Source organism: Podarcis muralis, chromosome 3 (assembly GCF_964188315.1).
Source record: "Podarcis muralis chromosome 3, rPodMur119.hap1.1, whole genome shotgun sequence".
NCBI classification, from domain to species: Eukaryota; Metazoa; Chordata; class Lepidosauria; order Squamata; family Lacertidae; genus Podarcis; species Podarcis muralis.
This window is the reverse complement of record NC_135657.1, coordinates 113,648,281-113,668,844: the sequence shown is the minus strand read 5'-3', so window position 1 is coordinate 113,668,844 and position 20,564 is coordinate 113,648,281. Positions and strand designations below refer to the sequence as shown.

Here is a 20,564-nt window from a genome sequence, read left to right as displayed (position 1 = left end):
CTGCGGAATTCTGGCACAGCTTTGGAGGGGGTCCCCAATGTCGGGGTCCCCTTGTTAATGAAGTTGGCGTGTGTGTGTGTTGGGGGGGGGAAAGGTGGGCAGAATTTCTTCCCACCCCCACCCCCACCATCCTTGGGTACCCTTTTGCCAGCAGCAGCAGCCAGGAACAATGTTTCCAAACCCCAACGCCATTCATTCCAGCCGACTCGTTCCACGACGGAGCGCGCAATGCGTTTCTGCAAAATGGGAAACCATCGACCCATCGGAGGTCATCATGCTTCCTCCCCCCCCCCCCGTCCGCCCGCCGCTTTTTTTGGCGGGATAACTATTTGTTGGTGGCGATTGACACCCCCACCCCAATATTATTCAACGCGATTCCCCCCCAGCCCCCCCCCCAAGCTGGCGCGCTGCTGGAGATGCGCCCCTGCCTTCCCGCCTCCTCGAGGGCGCGCCTCGCTTCCCCGTCCTTCTTCTCCTTACAAGGCTGCGCGCCAGGCATCCCCCTCCCCTTTCTCCCTCTCCCCCTCCCTCCCTCCCTCCCTCTCGGGATGGCAGGGGGCGGAGCTCCGCGCTCCGGGATTTAGGGACCCTGCCCCGGCCCGCCCACGCCTCTTAGAGCCCTGCCCGGCGACGGCAGCGAAAGCAGCATCGCCGGAGGAACGGCGACGGCGGCACCGCTTCCTCCACCTCCTCGGGTGCCCAGAAAGGCCGCACTTGGCAGCGTCCATGCGGGCCCGTGTTGGGGGCGGCAGGTTAGTGACGAGTCGCGTTGTCCTGGGGGGGGGGGCAGGAGACGGAAAGCCCCCCACGACCCTCGCCAACGCCTCGGGCTGGCAGGGCGCACAGCGGCCGGGGAGAAGGGCTGCTGCGCAAAGCTGGGAGGGGGCGCGCAGCTGGTTCTTCCAAAGGGGGGGCTCCCACCCCCACGGGATCCCACCCCCACCCCCACGGGATCCCACACCCCCACCCCTCAATCCCAGGCCCTGGATCCATTCCCCAACGTGCTCGGGACAGGCGGGATTAAACTTCCCAGCAAGTCCAGTTGGCCACTGGGCGCTGCTACTGCTGCTTGCACCCACGTTGGCGTTGCGATAAAAGCCACGGCTTGGTCGCTTTGGGGGTGTCCCCACCGCCCCCTCCGCCTTTGAAGGCTTTGCCAAAGGCGGCTCTGCTCTGCTTGTCTCCCCCGCGCATTCTTCCGAGAAAGGGGCGCATCCAGTTTTGGGGGTGGGATTGGAAAGCGTGCCGGCGAAGTCGGGTTGCGCAATGGGAAGTTTCCAAGAAGATGGGATTTCATGCCGTAAGGAAAGTGGTGGGGGGTGGGAAGGATCGCAGCGGAACTTGGAGGCGACGTCGTCTAAAGTCCCCGCCAACGAATGCTCGTTAAATACCCAGCGTCGTCTAAGCACCCCTTTGGATCAATGCTGGATAAACAGGTTGTCCGGAAGCCCTGAGGATTTCTAACCATTACAGCCTCTTTGAAATTAGGCAGCCACCAAAGTAAGGTAAAGATAGAGGGACCCCTGACCATTAGATCCAGTCGTGGCCGACTCTGGGGTTGCGGCGCTCATCTCGCTTTATTGGCCGAGGGAGCCGGCGTACAGCTTCCGGGTCAATTGGCCAGCATGACTAAGCCGCTTCTGGCGAACCAGAGCAGCGCACGGAAACACCGTTTACCTTCCCGCCACAGCGGTACCTATTTATCTACTTGCACTTTGACGTGCTTTCAAACTGCTAGGTTGGCAGGAGCTGGGACTGAGCAACGGGAGCTCACCCCGTAGCAGGGATTTGAACCGCCGACCTTCTGATCGGCAAGTCCTAGGCTCTGTGGTTTAGACCACAGCGCCACCCGCGTTCCTAGCCACCAAAGTAGATGCTTCAAAAACAAAAGGAGGGGTGGGGTGGATCTGGGCATGCTTAAAGAAGGCTCCACTGTATGGCTTGGGTCTTAATTTGCTTCGCTTTTGTGGGAAGGGGCATTAGCCAAGTTTTCTCTACAAGGTTGCCAAATTCCATCAAGCCCACCCTTTCATTCTCCTGCCTGTTTTTCACCACTTTGAACTACAGTCAATATAATTAAGCCCCTCTTGTTTATTCTGCCCTGGTAACAGATCCCCCCCCCAACATTTGTGAAGAAAAGCAAGGGCAGATTTTTGTTTAGGAACCCAAAAGGCTCCACCTGGCCCTCTGCTCATCCAGGAGCAGGCAGGGAAAAGGCAGTCATATAGACCACCTTCTTTTGATTTATTTTCGAAGTACCCCAGTTGTTCTCTGAGAAATGGCATCACCTTGCTGTTCTATCGTTGCTTCCCATGCAATTAAACACTGATTCTGACCCCTGTCTTACAGGAGGCGGGTGCAGGAGTTGCCAACTTTTCACCTGGCCTCTCGAACTCTGCCTTCCACAGCCACCAGATGTGCAGATATTAGCAGGTGATGAAGTCTGTCTGCTGTGAAAGGCTTCCCCTACTGATTTCTGCACATCAGAATTCTGTCAGAAGCACAGGTCTCCGTGTGTGTGTGTGTGTGTGTGTGTGTGTGTCTCAGTGTGTCAGTTTGCTGCCCTGGATGAACGGCTGACTGAGCTGTTGCAGAGCAGGCAGAGAGGCATGTCTGCTGATGGATTCTGTAAATAAAAATAAATAAAATGAATACAATTTTATTATGGTTCTGACCCCCTCCTTTGGCAATCCTCACAGAACTCTAGCCCAATGGTTGCCATTAATTTGATTTGAACTGATTTTATAATGAAATGGACGCGGGTGGCGCTGTGGGTAAAAGCCTCAGTGCCTAGGGCTTGCCGATCTAAAGGTTGGCGGTTCGAATCCCTGCGGCGGGGTGCGCTCCCGTTGTTCAGTCCCAGCGCCTGCCAACCTAGCAGTTCGAAAGCACCCCCGGGTGCAAGTAGATAAATAGGGACCGTTTACTAGCGGGAAGGTAAACGGCGTTTCCGTGTGCGGCTCTGGCTTGCCAGAGCAGCGATGTCACGCTGGCCACGTGACCCGGAAGTGTCTGCGGACAGCGCTGGCCCCCGGCCTCTTGAGTGAGATGGGCGCACAACCCTAGAGTCTGTCAAGACTGGCCCGTACGGGCAGGGGTACCTTTACCTTTACCTTATTATTAGCCGCTCTGAGCCTGGCTTCGGCTGGGGAGGGTGGGATATAAATAAAATTTTATTTTATTATTATTCTTCTTCACACAACCCCCTACCCCTCTGCTTTGAAAACAGCAGCACCCAAAACTGGAATTGGTAGCCCCACCCTAACCCAACCCCTCTTGTTCTCTTTCCTCTCACCTTCTACATGCTGAAAAATTCCACTCCCCATCCCAGTATCCTTTCCCCCCTTTACCATTCCTTTGTTGCAGGAGCAAGTTGATGTTATTTGCTGATAATATTTTTTTCCCTTTGTCCTTTCCCGCCCTCCCCTCCCTGACTGCTTCTTATTACAACCACCACAGCTAACACAGGGCAGAACGCATTGAGAAGAGTGAGGAAACTTTCCACCGCACCAGGAAGGTGACTCTGGATGATAAAAGAACCAAATGCGATGGCTGTTCCGGAAGATTCTGTTGGACCGCAACGTTACCGAGACTAGAGGCCTTTGGGTTACTCGCGCAAATGTCCTCCTAACCCTCACGGCGAAATCGTGTCCCCGGCCTCCTTTTTTTGACACGGCTGTGCGGGGCAGGGAGCAATGACTGGGAAAATGGCGTCTAGCCTTACTTGTACTGGGGTAGTATGGGCTTTTTTCTCCTTCCTCTGTGCCGGGGTCTCCTGCGTGGGCTTCTTCATGCCTTACTGGCTGTTGGGCTCTCAGCTGGAGAAATCGGTGTCCTTTGGCACTTTCCGGAGGTGCTCCTATCCAGTACGAGACGAGAACCTCCAGATGACGGTGATGGTGGAACAGTGTGGACGCTATGCATCCTTCCAGGCCATCCCAAGCGTGGAGTGGAGGATCTGCACGGTGGTGACGGGTCTGGGCTGCGGTCTCCTCCTCCTGGTGGCCCTTACGGCACTCATGGGATGCTGCGTGTCAGAGCTTATCTCCAGGACTGTGGGCAGGGTGGCTGGAGGACTCCAGTTCTTAGGTGGTGAGTAACCAGTGAACTTTTGACCACGGAACCCGCCTTTCCGCCAGTACAGAAAACAGTGCCTATGTTGTTCTCCTTGCGGAATTGTCTTTGTGGCTTGAATATATTTGTACGTTAAATATTCTGCCGGATCCGACATTTGCACTCTGTTAGGAATGGGAAAGGCTGCTCTCAGCACATCTCGATTCCTAAACTTTCAAACGAGCGAGTGCGCTGCTTTTACAGTACTGTATTTATTTATTTTTTACAATATGGAAGAATGGAGCTGTTTCAGAGCTAGTCCTAAACTATGGCTCATGAAGTGGCAGATTCCTTTTTTCCGCCATTACAGTACGTACAGGAAAAGGGTATTTGACTGGTCGCCCAGTCCTAATGTTTGTTTGGAAGAAAGCCCTATTGATTTTAATGAGGCAAGCAAGCAGCACGATTGTATCCACATTTTACTGGGAAATAAGGTCCTCTGTGTTTTATTAGGACTTTTTGCTCTCAGTCAGGTTCATGTGTAGAATTGCAGACTTCCTTACTGGTAAACACATATTGGATTGCAGCTCATATCATGTTTGGTAGGTAGAACCTGCATATTTTCCCTCTCCTTTTTATTAAAAAAAAAGTGTCTTGGATACTCGGTTTTACTCTTTCTGACCATATGGTTTTAATTTTCGCTTTTCCTCTCTTTTTTCGTGGCAACAGCACTCCCTACTTCTTTGTGTTCCTTCCACTGCACAACTGCTTCTAATTCCAACCTCTGCAGCTGCTGTTGTGGAAGGAAAAACTTGATCAAAAACTCCAATTTCCCCTGTTCTTTCGATGTAGTCTTTGTGTTTGTTGTAAACTTGTGATCCTGCAATGGAGAAGAGTGATTTTGGCTTCCTAACAGCTGCATTGCCTCCACCTTAGCTAGCATTCTTTGCGGAAAACTCTGGGTTGCAATTTGAGCACGGGATGAACCAGGCCAGAGAGTGCTAACAAATGACAATTGCATTCTCAAAAGTACAGAGACATGTTTCTGGCTGCTACTGGTGGTTCATTTTCTTCACCAATCCAAACCTGATTAAAGTGTACACAAAGTAGTGATATGGTGTGTGGAGGCAGAACATTTTCTGCATAATCCCCCCTACTACTATTTTTCTGTGATCTCTCCCCATTTTTTATTTAGAAATGCACTGGTAGATAGCGGTAGCATTTCCTTAGTGACATTAAGAAAATGAACACGGTATAAGTCAAGATGGACAACTGGAATGGTTGCAGTACTAATCAAATCTAAAATCAAAGTTGTAGTTCAGTTTTTTTGGTAACTGTCTAGAGGACGCACCTATCTTTATGCCTACAGCTTCTCCAGCAGTTACCCGCAGTGGTTTTCAGTGCTGTCACTTTCCCTCTTAAAATCTAAATAACGTCAGGGAAGTGTGTGCTATTAGTTGTTGTGTCTTGAAATATTTACAAGTAATTCTAAAAATAGTTTCCAAGCAAATCTTCAAATTCCATAATATTCAAACCAAGCTAAGTGCATTTTATTGCAACCAACCCCCCCCCCCCCCCAGTATTTCCGTTCAGCTACTTTTGGCTTTGGGGTAAACCTTCAGATACTGACGCAGTATATAAAATTCAAGGCGGCATGCATTTTTAACTTTGTTTACAAAATTTAAGTTGGAAACAGGCTGTTAAATTAGATCTCTATTCGATTTAGGGCAGTGGAAAAATCCACCAGGAGCCCCCTTACACTGGTGAAGATGCAATGAATGTCACAGTTCAATATTCTGATTTCTGTATGGCTTTACTTGCACTGAGCATTGCCCTCAGTTAGAACGTAAATTCCATATCCTGAGTTTTGACTGCAAGCTGCGAAAGAGTCGGATTTCCAGACTGCCTTGTCTTGGGCTATGTGTGGCCAGTTAACTTTTTCTGTTAATTGAACGGTACCTAACAATGCTTTGCATTCCTGTGATTGTCATTCAGCCTGTCCCACACAATGGTTACACAGTCAGAATGTTGTTGTAGGCATGCTGTTTTTTGGAGAGTGACGCAGCGCTGTACCCTCATGTGCAAGCTTAGCAGTTTGAAGTTTATCTGGGCAAACAGGAAGAACAGGAAGATTCTTCTCCTCTCCTCTTTTCTCTCTCTCTCTCAATCTCTCTTTCTGTATTTCAAGGCACTAAAATTCAAAAGAAGCTACCGGACCCCCCAGTGCTTTAAATCTGTCACCAAATAATCTTGTTATATAATTAGTTTTGCATCTCTAGCAACGAGAGGTCTCCAGGCCTGTTTAGCTGAGAGGTCTGACATGAATTCAGGATATGTACCTCACACCGTCCGGTTTGTTTTAGGGCTTCTGCATGTTATAATGGGTATCTCTTCACATTTCACCATTTAGGTTACCAGATTTTTTTCAATGAATCTGGGGACACTTTTTTTTTTTTTTTTTTTGAAGCTGAGTAGCAACAGGGAGTCAGCAGTGCGGATGGTGAGGCAAAAAACCCTGGGCCCAAGCACACATGCACATTGAATAATAATAATAATAATAATAATAATTTTTTATTTATATCCCGCCCTCCCCAGCCGAAGCTGGGCTCAGGGCGGCTAACAACAATCAAAATAATCCAACATTCTAAAAACATTCATTATAAAATTAATTAAAATCAAATTAATGGCAACCATTAAGCAACATTCTGTGCAGATTGCCAGAGGAGGGGGTCAGGCTGCGCCCTGACCAAAGGCCTGGTGGAACAGCTCTGTCTTGCAGGCCCTGCGGAAAGATGTCAGGTCCTGCAGGGCCCTAGTCTCTTGTGACAGAGCGTTCCACCAGATTGGAGCCGCAGCCGAGAAAGCCCTGGCTCTAGTTGAGGCCAGCCAAACCTCTCTGTGGCCTGGGATCTTCAGGATGTTTTTATTTGCAGACCGTAAATTTCTCTGTGGCGGTCCCGTAGGTACGAGGGTCCTAGGCTGTATAGGGCTTTAAAGGTTAAAACCAGCACCTTAAACCTGATCCTGTACTCCACCGGGAGCCAGTGCAGCTGGTATAGCACCGGGTGAATGTGATCTCGCAGTGAAGAGCCCGTAAGGAGTCTGGCCGCGGCATTCTGCACCCGCTGGAGTTTCTGGGTCAGTCTCAAGGGCAGCCCCACGTAGAGCGAGTTACAATAATCCAGTCTGGAGATGACCGTCGCGTGGATCACAGTGACTAGGTCAGGGCGAGAGAGGTAAGGAGCCAACTGCTTAGCTTGGCGGAGATGAAAAAATGCCGCCTTTGTTATAGCTGCAATCTGCGCCTCCATAGAGAGGGAGGTATCGAAGATTACACCCAAACTCTTAACGGACAGTGCTGGCACTAATTGCACCCCCGCAAGAGATGGGAGTTGCCCCATCAATCCCATATCGCCCCGTCCCAGCCCTTCTTTCGCAACCTGAGAAACATAAATGCTCTGAGTTTTTTAAAAAACTGGGCAACGGCACCCGCCTGTGACTCCCGAGCCTCCCCCAATCTCCTTCCCCCTTCCCCCTTTGTTTTGACTGATCTTGGGAGTCGCAGGGTTTCCCAGTTTTTAAAAAAACTCTGCACATTTATGTTTCACAGGGTGTGAAAGAAGGGCTTTGCACCTTGCGTGGCAGAGAAACCGCGCGCCTTGCGCCCCTCCTGGACAACAGCCGCCTGCCTGCGACTCCTGAGCCTCCCCTGATCTGTCAAAACAAAGGGAGAAGGGAACAGGAGATCTGTCCCTGGTTTCCCCTCGGCAGTGGCAGTGGCAGCAAGCAGCTCCTGAAGCCAGCCAGAGCCAACTGTGCTACCAGGCTGGCTCTGGGCTGCTGAGGCTGCCGCTGCCACGTTTCCTGGGGACAGATTTGCAAATCCGGGGACATCTGGTAACCCTAAGCTAAACTGATAAGCAACCCTACTCTACAGCACACTAAGGTGGAAGTTGCACCTGTGCAGATTAGCAAGTATCCTAGGCTTCCTTGTCCGAAGACTAGCTATGCCACAAGCATGACAATTGCAGCAACTATGGCGGCCACCCAGAGACTGCCCCCTCCAGTCACAACATCATCCACAGACAACAGCCCTGAATGAAAAGCACCAATCAATAGTCTTGTGAGGAAGGCAACCCTGGTTAATGATAACCCCTTGCTCCTCCATCCGTTAGGCGATGCCCAGGGAATTGGGAGCAAAAGGCCTTCCCTACCTGATGTTCTCAACCTGTAGCTCAGTGGGGTGTGTGTGGAATGGGCGAACATGGCAGAATTTGGGAACCATGAGTTCAAATGCTTGCGTATTTTCAAAAACGAGGAGAAGCGCTCAGAAATGTGTATCCAAATGCATACCTCATACAAGTCCAATTATACATACATGACATCTAAAAAGAGGAATTTGAGAGGGGAAAGTTAGGAGGGTCTCTTTAACATCTCATGAAAGAGAAATTGTGCTTTTCATGAAAAGGCCGACACCTACACAGGAGAAAAAACAATGGCATTAAGATAGGGGAATGAAGTTCTTCTCTTCCAGTTCTACTGATGTTGAAATACAATGCATGCTTTAAATACTTATGCAACAATCATTCCTTTAAGCTCCTTTAAAAATATTTAACCTAAGGGTTTTTTTATTTCGTCTGGATTTAGCCTAATCCTTATTAATAACTTCCGAACTACCAGCCCACTTCTAGAAGAATAGCATTATTACTTAATATTAGCAAAAATAAATAAAATTTTAAAAATCAAGAGCCTGTAACACAGACTTACTTATTACGGCATGTGGTTTCGCAAGTGAAAACTATACTTGGTTGGATACACTCTGGGGTCAAGTGAGAGATTTGGAGAATAGAAATCTGCGAGCAGATAGACCCTTAGGTATTGTGAAAAGGAAATATTTGGCTGTGTGCTGTCTTATCCTGCATGGGCTCACGCATTCCAGAGGTTGCTGGTTTCGCTTGAAAACAAGGTGGCGCAAACCCAGGCGCTCGCTCCATTTTGTGGAGCAGATTTGCTTGGCCGTGCTGCCATTCTTCAACGCTCACACGTGCGGCGGTGGCAGTGCTGCGGCCTGCATGAAAAATAACAGGGGTGGCTTGCTCCCATGGCAACCCACATCCGTGCCCCTTGTGGGCCATTGCTCTCTCTGCCCTTCCTAGCGTGGGACAGGCAGTTCACTGTAGGGCTTGATATTGAGACCAGAGAGAGAGAGTCACTCAGGGACGCCTCTGATGTGAAGTTGGCTGAGGCTGGGAGGAGGATGGGTTCAGAGAGAGAGAGAAAGGGGGAATAAATGCTATTTCCTGTGCAGGCTGCTGCTGCACTGCTAAATTTGGAGAGCCAAAGCAACAGGAGATCTCTCTTGCTGTTTTTGATACTGCTCACGTAGCAAGTTGTAAGAGGAGAGACTTTAAAAGTCGTTTACGAAGCCTCCCTAGCAAGCTTTTCCATTCCCTTTCCCTCATTCTCTAGATTGGCTTTTTCATATCTCTCTCTCGCATATCAACTAATCCATGGGTAGGCAAACCGAGGCCCGGGGGCTGGATCCGGCCCAATCGCCTTCTAAATCCGGCCCACGACGGATGGTCCGGGAATCAGTGTGTTTTTGCATGAGTAGAATGTGTCCTTTCATTTAAAATGCATTTCTGGGTTACTTGTGGGGCATAGGAATTTGTTCATTTAACAATAGTCTATTAAATAATAGACTATTAAAAATAATAGTCTGCCCCCCTACAAGGTCTGAGGGACAGTGGACCGGCCCCCTGCTGAAAAAGTTTGCTAACACCTGAGCTAATCCCTCCCTCTCTGAGGTGAACAAATGTGGCTTCCAGTTTCCCTCTTCCTCAAATTTCTTCCTATTTCCAAACACTTTCCTAGTGCCATCCACCATTCCTTTCCCCCCAAAATGTCTCCCACCTCAAGGCTACCTGAAAGGAGGAGTCGGTAGTCTTGGACTCTCTGGTGTGCATTTCAGAGCTGTAGCTTGTGGGGAACACATGGCTACCCCAATACAGTGGTACCTCGGGTTACATACGCTTCAGGTTACAGACACTTCAGGTTACAGAACTTTGCTTCAGGATGAGAACAGAAATCGTGCTCCGGTGGCGCGGCAGCAGCTGGAGGCCCCATTAGCTAAAGTGGTGCTTCAGGTTAAGAACAGTTTCAGGTTAAGAACAGACCTCCGGAACGAATTAAGTACTTAACCCGAGGTACCACTGTAAAAAGTTCAGGATTTGCATGAGGAAAGGACGCAAACCGAAGTGCCTTTGCAGAATGCAGGCTTTGCATGTGTGGAGGGACACTTCAAGCGCCCCTCCGCCTGCAAATTCAAGTCAAAAAGAGGTAATAAAAGCCCCAGACCCCGAACATCTTGCTCCAATTTGCTTGCCCCCCACTGGAGACGGCCCAAATGTTGGGTGCTTCGTGTAAAATAAAAGGCTTGACGTTTTCATCCCCCCAAAAGTTTTTGATTTGAGTTCCTACTGAAATGAGGCTGCATGTTGTATTTTAATCTTGTTTTCAAGTTGTCTTTCAATCAATTGTTTTTATATTTGGTGTTAGCCGCCCTGAGCCCGGTCTTGGCTGGGGAGGGCGGGGTATAAATAAAATTTATTATTATTATTATTAAAAGTTTGCACACATTTCTTTAGTTGTCGGAGCGCTTTCGGCTACCCGTGTGCCAAATTTCAGGGCTGCGTCTCATCAGGGGAAGCTTTAATCCAGGGGTCAGCAACCATTTTCAGCAGGGGGCCAGTCCACCGTCCCACAGACTATGGACTATATTTTGGACTATATTTTGAAGGGGGAAAAATGAACAAATTCCTATGCCCCACAAATAACTCAGAGATGCATCTTAAATAAAAGGACACATTCTACTCATGTAAAAACACGCTGATTCCTGGACCATCCATGGGCCGGATTTAGAAGGCCATTGGGCCGGATCCGGCCCACGGACCTTAGTTTGCCTACCCCTGTTCCATGGTAATTGGAGTACATGAGCAAGCCAGCCAGTCCTGAGCAGCTTTCCATAGCAAAGCTACTAATAGCAGCTTTTTATTCTGCAAGCATTGTAGATGCACATATTGGAAAATCCCCTGAAGGCTCATTACAGTGCCTGAAGGGCAGAGGAATGCTCACAGCCCAATGTGTCGTCCATATGTGGTTTTGTTTGCTCTGTGCTAGAGTGTTTGCCTCTGTTACGAGACATCTCTCCCTTTCTTTCTTTCTTTCTTTCTTTCTTTATCTCTCTCCCTCCCTCTCTCCCTTATTATATTTTTATTCTGCTTTTCAGACAAAAAAAGAAATCTCTCAAAGCATCTCGCCGCAATTAAAATTCAGCACACAGTGCCCAGACAGGCAGGGTACATAAATGAAAAGAAGGAGGAGGCCCCGCCCTCAGGCTTACAAACTCAAAAAGACAAGACAACAGAAGGGGAAGGGAAGGGAGCTGGAGCGAAAAGAAAGAAAAGGGAGATCAACATGTCAGTGCCAGAACAAAGAGGTGTGCTGGGGAGGGACTGCCGCTCGGCGCAAATGGAGCCCGTGCTTTTCCAGGTTCAGTTCCTGGCATATCCAAATAAAAGGAATCAGAAGGAGCTGATGGGGCAAATAGCCTGAGACTGCCGGTCAGAGTAGACAGCATTGGGCTAGGATGGACCAATAATAATAATATAATAATTTATTATTTTTACTCCGCCCATCTAGCTGGGCTTTCCCACCCACTCTGGGCGGCTTCCAACAAAGATTAAAAATACAGTGGTACCTCGGGTTAAGTACTTAATTCGCTCTGGAGGTCCGTTCTTAACCTGAAACTGTTCATAACCTGAAGCACCACTTTAGATAATGGGACTTCCCGCTGCTGCCGCGCCGCCGGAGCACAATTTCTGTTCTCATCCCGAAACAAAGTTCTTAACCTGAGGTACTATTTCTGGGTTAGCGGAGTCTGTAACCTGAAACGTATGTAACCCGAGGTACCACTGTACATTAAAATGTCACACATTGAAAACTTCCCTGATCTGATTTGGTATAAGGCAGTTTCTTATAAAGTGGTACCTCGGGTTACATACACTTCAGGTTACAGACTCCGCTAACCCAGAAATAGTGCTTCAGGTTAAGAACTTTGCTTCAGGATGAGAACAGAAATTGTGCTCAGGCGGCGCAGCGGCAGCAGCAGGCCCCATTAGCTAAAGTGGTGCTTCAGGTTAAGAACAGCTTCAGCTTAAGTATGGACCTCCGGAACGAATTAAGTACTTAACCTGAGGCACCACTGCATTTGTAAGCAGGGATATGCAACTAATTTTTCTAATTTTCCTGCATGGGACCTTCCTTTCACCTCTCTGCTTGCAGGACAACTGATCATTGGAACAGTGTTATTTTGAGGAAGGAGCCGGTAGAGGAGGAATATTCCTGCCAGCTTCTCATTCTTTGTTAGAAAAATGCAACCTGTGCCGTTAATAAAGATAGTGCAACTCATTGGTGAAAATAGGGCGAAACGGGGATAGAACGTTGACTTTTTTTATTTTTTACGTTGACTCTTCTTTATTACTTCATATAATAACAGCGTTGAACTTACCCTTTTCTTGAATCTTCTTGAACTTATTCAAAAAACAAGAAAAAATGAAAAACTGTGTCAAGAATTTGTGAGAACCTAGTCAAATCTGATATTGCAAGTTCACTTTATTTTAGGTAGTTTGTAAGTTTTTGTGGCGCTTTGTAATTGCCTCTTTCTCACATATTTGATAAATGGCGTAAAATTATTTTTGAACCGCCGTGTGAATATTTGTCGCCGACGTGCTGTACGAGTTGCACCAGCTTCTCATTCTTTGGCTGATAATATCTGGGGCCGGATAAAATTTGTGCGATGAATGTTGAATCCGAGATGTAAAAATGCCCCATCTTCCCTAGTAATCTGGTGTGCTTCAGAAGATGCATGTGTATAGATTTTCAGAGTTCTGGCTAGCATTGGAGTACCTCAACCACTTTAGGGTGCAGTTCATGTCTTCTTGCTGCAATTACAGTGGTACCTCGGGTCACATACGCTTCTGGTTACATACGCTTCAGGTTACAGACTCCGCTAACCCAGAAATATTGTTTCAGGTTGAGAACAGAAATTGTGTTCCTGCGGCGCGGCAGCAGCAGGAGGCCCCATTAGCTAAAGTGGTGCTTCAGGTTAAAAACAGTTTCAGGTTAAGTACGGACCTCCGGAACGAATTAAGTACAGTGGTGCCTCGCAAGACGAAATTAATTCGTTCCGCGAGTTTTGTCGTCTTGCGATTTTTTTCGTCTTGCGAAGCACGGTGTCGGGAAAGTTTTGGAAAAGCTTCAAAAATCACCAAAGTCTTTAAAAACCTCAAAAAAGGCTACCACACCGCGTTCTATGAGTTGCTCCTCGAAGTCAAGTCGCAACTGTATTAACGGTGTTAAGAAAAAGGAAACAAACTTGCAAGACGTTTCCGTCTTGCGAAGCAAGCCCATAGGGAAAATTGTCTTGCGAAGCAGCTCAAAAAACAAAAAACCCTTTCGTCTAGCAAGTTTTTTGTCTTGCGAGGCATTCGTCTTGCGAGGTACCACTGTACTTAACCCGAGGTACCACTGTATTATTACAGTCATACCTCGAGTTGAATGCGCTTCGGGTTGAGCGCGTTCGAGTTGCACTCCGCGGCAACCCGGAAGTAATGGAGCGCGTTACTTCCGGGTTTTGCCGCACGCACATGCGCAGACACTCAGAATGACGTCACGCGCGGTAGCGGCAAAACGCAACACGGATCCCGTTTGCATCCCAAGGTACCACTGTATTATTAGCCATGAATGAGTCACAGCCTCTTTATTTATATATCTAACCCCCACCTATGAAGTAGGGTCTCTAGCCTACAAAAGCTCATGCCATACTAAACGTTCTAGTCTCTTTCATTTTTTTATTTTGTTTAGGAATTTATCTCCCATCCCTCAGGTCTTGCCATTCTCAGGGTAGCACTTTTCCAGCGCCACAGGGCTCGTCATTATTTTTGCTGCAGCAGAATAACACCACTTATCTTCTGGGATTGGAAATGGTGTGAGAATGGCCAGATTGTCTCTGCATGGGCTCCTGGCATCTATTATGGGATGGATGGCACAAACGTAGAATGTGGAAAGCTGTATCCCAGCGTACAGGAGAAATCCGCTTTTAAAAATGTAAGAAAAGCCCTGCCTCTAAATTTGATTTGACTGCTTTTGTTCAGCTGAATCTCAAAGCAGCTTACAAACAATAAAGAACCATAATCTACTGAAAAACAGCAGAACACCACAAATACAGCACAAGCCATTTAAAAGATTTTTTAAAAGATATTTTTAAATCATCAATAAAAAAATACAATATATAAAATATTATTTTCAAAATAGCAACTAAAAAAGGAAGTTGAACAGGTAAATTGGCGGCAGCACAGTCATTGATAATCACAACTTCCATCAGTTCCCCGCCACCCCCCCGAACAAAAATTGAATTTTTAAAAACCTGGACATATGGCAGTCGTCCCCCCCCCCTAAATTGCTGCAAACTCTTGGTCATTTTGGTTGCCCTTTTCTGAACCTTTTACACCTCTGCAATATCCTTCCTGGTTCTGCTTCAGCAGGGCTTGTTCTGCTATATTTAATAGTGTTTCCCACCAGTTTTCCCAGAAAATACATTAAGCTAACTTTCCTGTAATTTCCCAGATCCCCTCTCTGAATGCCTTTTTTAAAAAATTGGTGTTTTACATTGGCTCCCCCCGCCCCCACTTTCAGAGTCAGAGGTTAATTTTAAGGGCAACTTGCATGTTTTTGCTAGTAGATCAGCAGTTTCACATTTGAGTTATTTAAGAATTCCTGGGTAGATGTTATCCAGACCCACTATTTTGTCAAAAAGGCCTAGAACTTTGCTTGCTGTCACTACTATTTGCTTAAGTTCCTCAGACTCACTTTCTGGGAGAATTAGTTCAGGCCCAAGGATCTGCCCTACACCTTCTGCTGTGAAGACAGATTTACCCATATTTAGCGCATGGGTAGGCAAATTAAGGCCCGGGGGCCGGATCTGGCCCAATCGCCTTCTAAATCTGGCCTGCGGATGGTACAGGAATCAGCGTGTTTTTACATGAGTAGAATGTGTGCTTTTATTTAAAATGCATCTCTGGGTTATTTGTGGGGCATAGGAATTCGTTCGTTGTTTTTCCTTCAAAATATAGTCCGGCCCCCCACAAGGTCTGAGGGACTGTGTACCGGCACCCTGCTGTAAAAGTTTGCTGACCCCTGATTTAAAACCATTTTCTTCCATTAGCATACCTTTGACTCCCTTGTCCAAAAAAGTCCAACTGCTTCCCTAACTGACCCTGGGCTGCTAATGTATTTGAATAGGGTTTTTTTGGGGGTGGGGTGGTATTATTAGTCTTAATGTTTTAGCAATGCATTCTTTTTCCCATTCCTTATTGCTACTTGCCTTTCTTTTGCCAAAGTTTATGTTCCTTTTTATTATCATTTGGAAAACACTTTCATTTTTAAAAAGCAAATCTTCTTGCTATTAACAGCTTCCTTGACTCTGCCCATTAACCATGCTGGCGGCATCTTGGCCCTGATCTGTGGTATAATTCTAGCTCAGCGTCTGTTTCTCCAGCATTGGTTTTAATGGCTGCCTGGCAGATATTCAACTTGTAGTGTTTCCTACATGGAAAGGCAATGAAACCACACCAGTTGAATTTTTGAAGCTATTAGATGCGAGTTTATGAAATATGTATTATTTAATACGCCGTGTGTGCAGCTCGGAAAATGTTACTTAAATTTGTATTTATTTTTTATTGCCAGTCCTTTTTAGAAAAAGTGTACTTAATGGTCCTCTTGTTTTTCCTCCAGTAAGCAAATTGCAGCGGATTAGCTAATTATGATGGAAGTCTGTGTAGACAATATCAGATGTTCCCCCTATAGCATAAGTCGGTTTAGACATAGGCTGTAACAATTTCAGAAATGTTTTTGGCTCATCTGAGTGCCGTTCCCCCAGATTTGTTTGTAAATCATAAAACGATCAAGCCTGGGTTCTCTATACTTTGATTGTAAGACAGAATGCCAAATAACTTTCCAGCTTGTTGTCTCAGTCCAGGCTATGGGATGATGAACATGTATATATTCCAGGAAGCTGTTGGTGAACCTTTATGTCAGCTGTTCTTCCTTCTTACCCTCTTGACAGTTTATACAGGGATTCTTGCTGCAAAGCATCAACTCAGCCTCAGGTGTGGCTCCCACGGCTGCCTGTTGCCTTAGGAGCCATCCCGCATTCACAGGTGTATAAAAGGATTTACAGAAGCCTGTAACCCTCTTGGCACTAATCAACTGTACCCAGCTGCTACTCTGCAAACTACCCAGATGGGAGGCTGAGTCGAGGGAGGGGGCCTCGTTCGCAAGGTGAAGGCCTCAGGAGACTTGGAGGGTCTGTGCCGTGACGCACAGAGGATATTGTGTTGTCAGAGATGCAATGCAGATCTCTTTGGGGTTAGATACAGATTGTGGTGGCGCTGTGGGTTAAACCACAGAGCCTAGGACTTGCCGATCAGAAGGTCGGCGGTTTGAATCCCCGCGACAGGGTGAGCTCCCGTTGCTTGGTCCCTGCTCCTGCCAACCTAGCAGTTCGAAATCACGTCAAAGTGCAAGTAGATAAATAGGTACCGCTCCGGCGGGAAGGTAAACGGCGTTTCCGTGCGCTGCTCTGATTCGCCAGAAGTGGCTTAGTCATGCTGGCCACATGACCCGGAAGCTGCACGCCGGCTCCCTCAGCTAGTAAAGCGAGGTGAGCGCCGCAACCCCAGAGTCGGTCACGACTGGACCTAATGGTCAGGGGTCCCTTTACCTTTACAGATTGTGGTCTGAGCCAAAAAAGATCAGCCAAAAGTGTGTTAAAGGAAAATTGCATATTTCCCCCACATTTCTGAAGCTGATTTTGTATGTTATGTGGAAGCACATAACCTGGAAGAACAAGTGAGCTGTGCTTCCTCTTTAAAGTGTAACAGCTTGACTTCGCTCTATCATGTCTCCCATTTACACTTTCAGATATATCATTAAGAAGCCATTGTGGCAATTACCTAGGAAGGGGACGCTATAACTGCCTTAAGTTCTTAAATTTCGTTTCATCCGGTGGTTTCTGTTTGAGCTACAGGCCTGATTTTATGGTATCAGGTAAATACTGTCCTTATTTTACCTTGGGGAGAGATTACAGGGGTGCTGTGATAAAAATGTTGCTATGAATTGCTAGGGTTTGCCATTCTTCAAGTTTCAGCCCTCTTCCCCAGACTCTCTAGAACAGCGTCCCCATCCTTGGACATTAGACTACAACTCCCATCATCCCTAGTCAGCAAGGTCAGGGATGATGGAAGTTATAGTCCAACAACATCTAGAGACTCCTAAGATTGGGGAAGGCTGGTCTAGAAGTTAAATCTCTGTGTGAGAGAGCAGGTGCAACTCTGGTGCACAAGCATGTCAGCGTGAACCCTGAGGCACAGGGTAGTGCAAATCCTGCCATTTTAGGGATCTCTACTACAGGCGCTGTGGGTTAAACCACAGAGCCTAGGGCTTGCCGATCAGAAGGTCGGCAATTCGAATCCCTGCGACGGGGTGAGCTCCTGTTGCTCGGTCCCTGCTCCTACCAACCTAGGAGTTCGAAAGCACGTCAGAGTGCAAGTAGATAAATAGGTACCGCTCCGGCGGGAAGGTACACAGCGTCTCCGTGCGCTGCTCTGGTTCGCCAGAAGCGGCTTAGTCATGCTGGCCACATGACCCGGAAGCTGTATGTCGGCTCCCTCAGCTAATAAAGCAAGATGAGCACCGCAATCCCAGAGTCGTCCACGACTGGACCTAATGGTCAGGGGTCCCCTTTACCTTTTTACTACAGAACAACAAACCCCTGTGTTGCAAACTTAACACAACAAACAATACAAGCAACACGCAGACCAGTATACTAGATAGCACTGTAATTCTTATTGCATAATATACATGATTTAGTAACAAAATCAAAATGTGTGCACTTGTAAATTCTCTAATATATTTGAAATCAATTGAGTACACGTCAATTGATTTCTTTGAAAGTCACGTCTTTGAAAGTCCGCAGAAGTATTGACAGGCGTGTGCTCAATTGATTTCAAATATATTAGAGAATTTACAAGTGCACACATTTTGTTTTTGTTACTATATCATGTATTTTATGCAATAAGAATTGCAGTGCTATCTAGTATACTGGTCTGTATTGTTTGCTATTTTAGACATCTCAGCTGCTGAAGCTCATTTTTCACATAGGGCAATTATGTTTTTCTTTATCCCAAAGAACTAACACCCTTTTTGCAGACTGTTAAGAGTTTCTGCAGAGTTACCGTATTTACCTGAATGTAATGCACCATCGAATCTAATGCACGCCCTAATTTTTGTGTCGTAATTTGGCAAAAAAAGTGTGCATTACATTTGAATAAACACGGTAGTTAAAAACCACCCTATAGCAAATCAGGTGGGGAGGAGCCTTCAGCGGTGGACAGAAGGGAAGTCCTTTGGCACTGGTGCTTAGCATATGACTAGGAATATTGCAAGTGTGCAATGAGTTCCCTGAGAAGCAATGACATATTTAACAAGTGTGTGTGTGTGTGTGCATGTGTGTTCTAACGGATGAATGATACATCACTCTGTGCACGCATGGAGTCATCCACCGTGCCTAACTGCTGACGGAGGAGATTCTTATCCTTGCAGAACTATATCAGGGGATCAGAATAATCTGCCTCTCCACTGAAGGCCCCCTCGGGCAAGCGTTGCGCATGCTTTCTGCCCATATGCTCCCAGCATCAGAGAGCACTGCTCAGGCGTGCAAGCCATGAGCCAGCCAGAGCTGGATTTTTTTTGACGGAAGGAAAGCGGTCTGTTGTTCCTGGAAATTCACTTGGGGGGGGGGGATTGCTTGGTGGCGATTTAAAAAAAAATGTACTAGTCGTATACTTTCAGAAATCACGCACATCTGCCCAGGAGTCAGGAAACAGAAATGGCATTCTCCCTGTTCGCGTGATGGGGTTTTATCTGTCTGCTGCACATGATGAATGTCTGCAATCAGCTCTACATGACTCTGCCCTTGAGGAGTTCTAGCGCAGAACGCAGTGGCCCGTGTCCTGATGAGAGAGGACTGGCAGGAGCAAATAAAAGCTGTTACACAACAACGACACGGGCTACCCGGCTTCCAGACACAGCCCAAGGGGCTGCTGTTGATCTATGACAGCCAAAGTGCCTTGGAATCTGGTGCTCTCAAGGAATGTCTTGGCTCTGATTAAAATGTTCCACGAGGCCTTGCTTCAAACGCTGACTGTATGTACCAGGGCAGGGTGGAAAGGCAGCCTGTGGATCTCTGGATCTCATTGGGACTCCAACTCCCATCAGCCTCAGCCCGCATTGCCAGTGGTCAGGGATAATGGGAATTGTAGTCCAGTTAGGAGGGCCTAACATTCCTGTCGGGAGCAAGCCAGCAGTAAATAATAATAATAATAATAATAATAATAATAATAATAATAATAATAATAATTTATGATTTATACCCCGCCCACCTGGCTGGGTTTCCCCAGCCACTCTGGGCAGCTTCAAACAGAACAATAAAATACAGTAACCTATTAAACATTAAAAGTGTCCCTAAACAGGGCTGCCTTCAGATGTCTTCTAAAAGTTTGGTAGCTGTTTTTCTCATTGACATCTGGTGGGAGGGCGTTCCACAGGGCGGGTGCCACTACCGAGAAGGCCCTCTGCCTGGTTCCCTGTAACTTGGATTCTCGCAGCAAGGGAACCGCCAGAAGGCCCTCGGCGCTGGACCTCAGTGTCCGGGCAGAACAATGGGGGTGGAGACGATGCTTCAGGTCTACTGGACCAAGGCTGTTTAGGGCTTTAAAGGTCAGCACCAACACTTGGAATTGTGCTTGGAAATGTATTGGGAGCCCTTTTCATCCCTCTTCTGGTTCTGGGAGACCAGGGAAGACAGGTGCTTGTTGTAGGAGGAGGGGGAGACACCCGTGTCTCTTCACCAGCCTGACTTGTCTCTGCCTCTTGGCCTCGTTCCTCCCACCATCCTGCATCAGCTTCTGCCTCTAGACTTCTCTAAGCCCACTCATCCCTGTTACCCACATCAGCTTCCGATACCTCCTCTTCCCAGTCTTCTCCCTCTGACTACTCATTGTTGTCCCACCACCACTCCCCGGCCTCTGAGGCTTCTTGGGGGTTCCCCAGCTGGTTCCTCCCACCATTTCACTGTATCCAACCTCTCCATGGGACGCAGGTGGTGCTGTGAGTTAAACCACAGAGCCTAGGACTTGCTGATCAGAAGGTCGGCGGTTCAAATCCCTGCGATGGGGTGAGCTCCTGTTGCTCAGTCCCTGCTCCTGCCAACCTAGCAGTTCAAAAGCACGTCAAGTACAAGTAGATAAATAGGTACCGCTCCGGCGGGAAGGTAAATGGCGTTTCCGTGCGCTGCTCTGGTTCGCCAGAAGCGGCTTAGTCATGCTGGCCAC

General features: G+C 47.5%; 1 protein-coding gene across 2 annotated transcripts in view; it reads left to right on the top strand.

Moving 5' to 3' along the window:
* The first annotated feature begins 595 nt into the window (after positions 1–595).
* Positions 596–20,564, top strand: part of LHFPL6 (LHFPL tetraspan subfamily member 6) — a 30,342-nt gene continuing 10,373 nt past the window's right edge. Inside the window, exons 1-2 of one of the 2 annotated variants that reach the window (XM_077926506.1) lie at positions 596–748; positions 3,460–4,092. In XM_077926506.1, the coding sequence (XP_077782632.1) occupies positions 3,696–4,092 (397 nt within the window). In that variant the 5' untranslated portion in view covers positions 596–748; positions 3,460–3,695. Of the gene's footprint in view, positions 753–3,459; positions 4,093–20,564 lie in introns of both variants that reach the window. The other variant, XM_028722121.2, reaches the window with a different exon arrangement.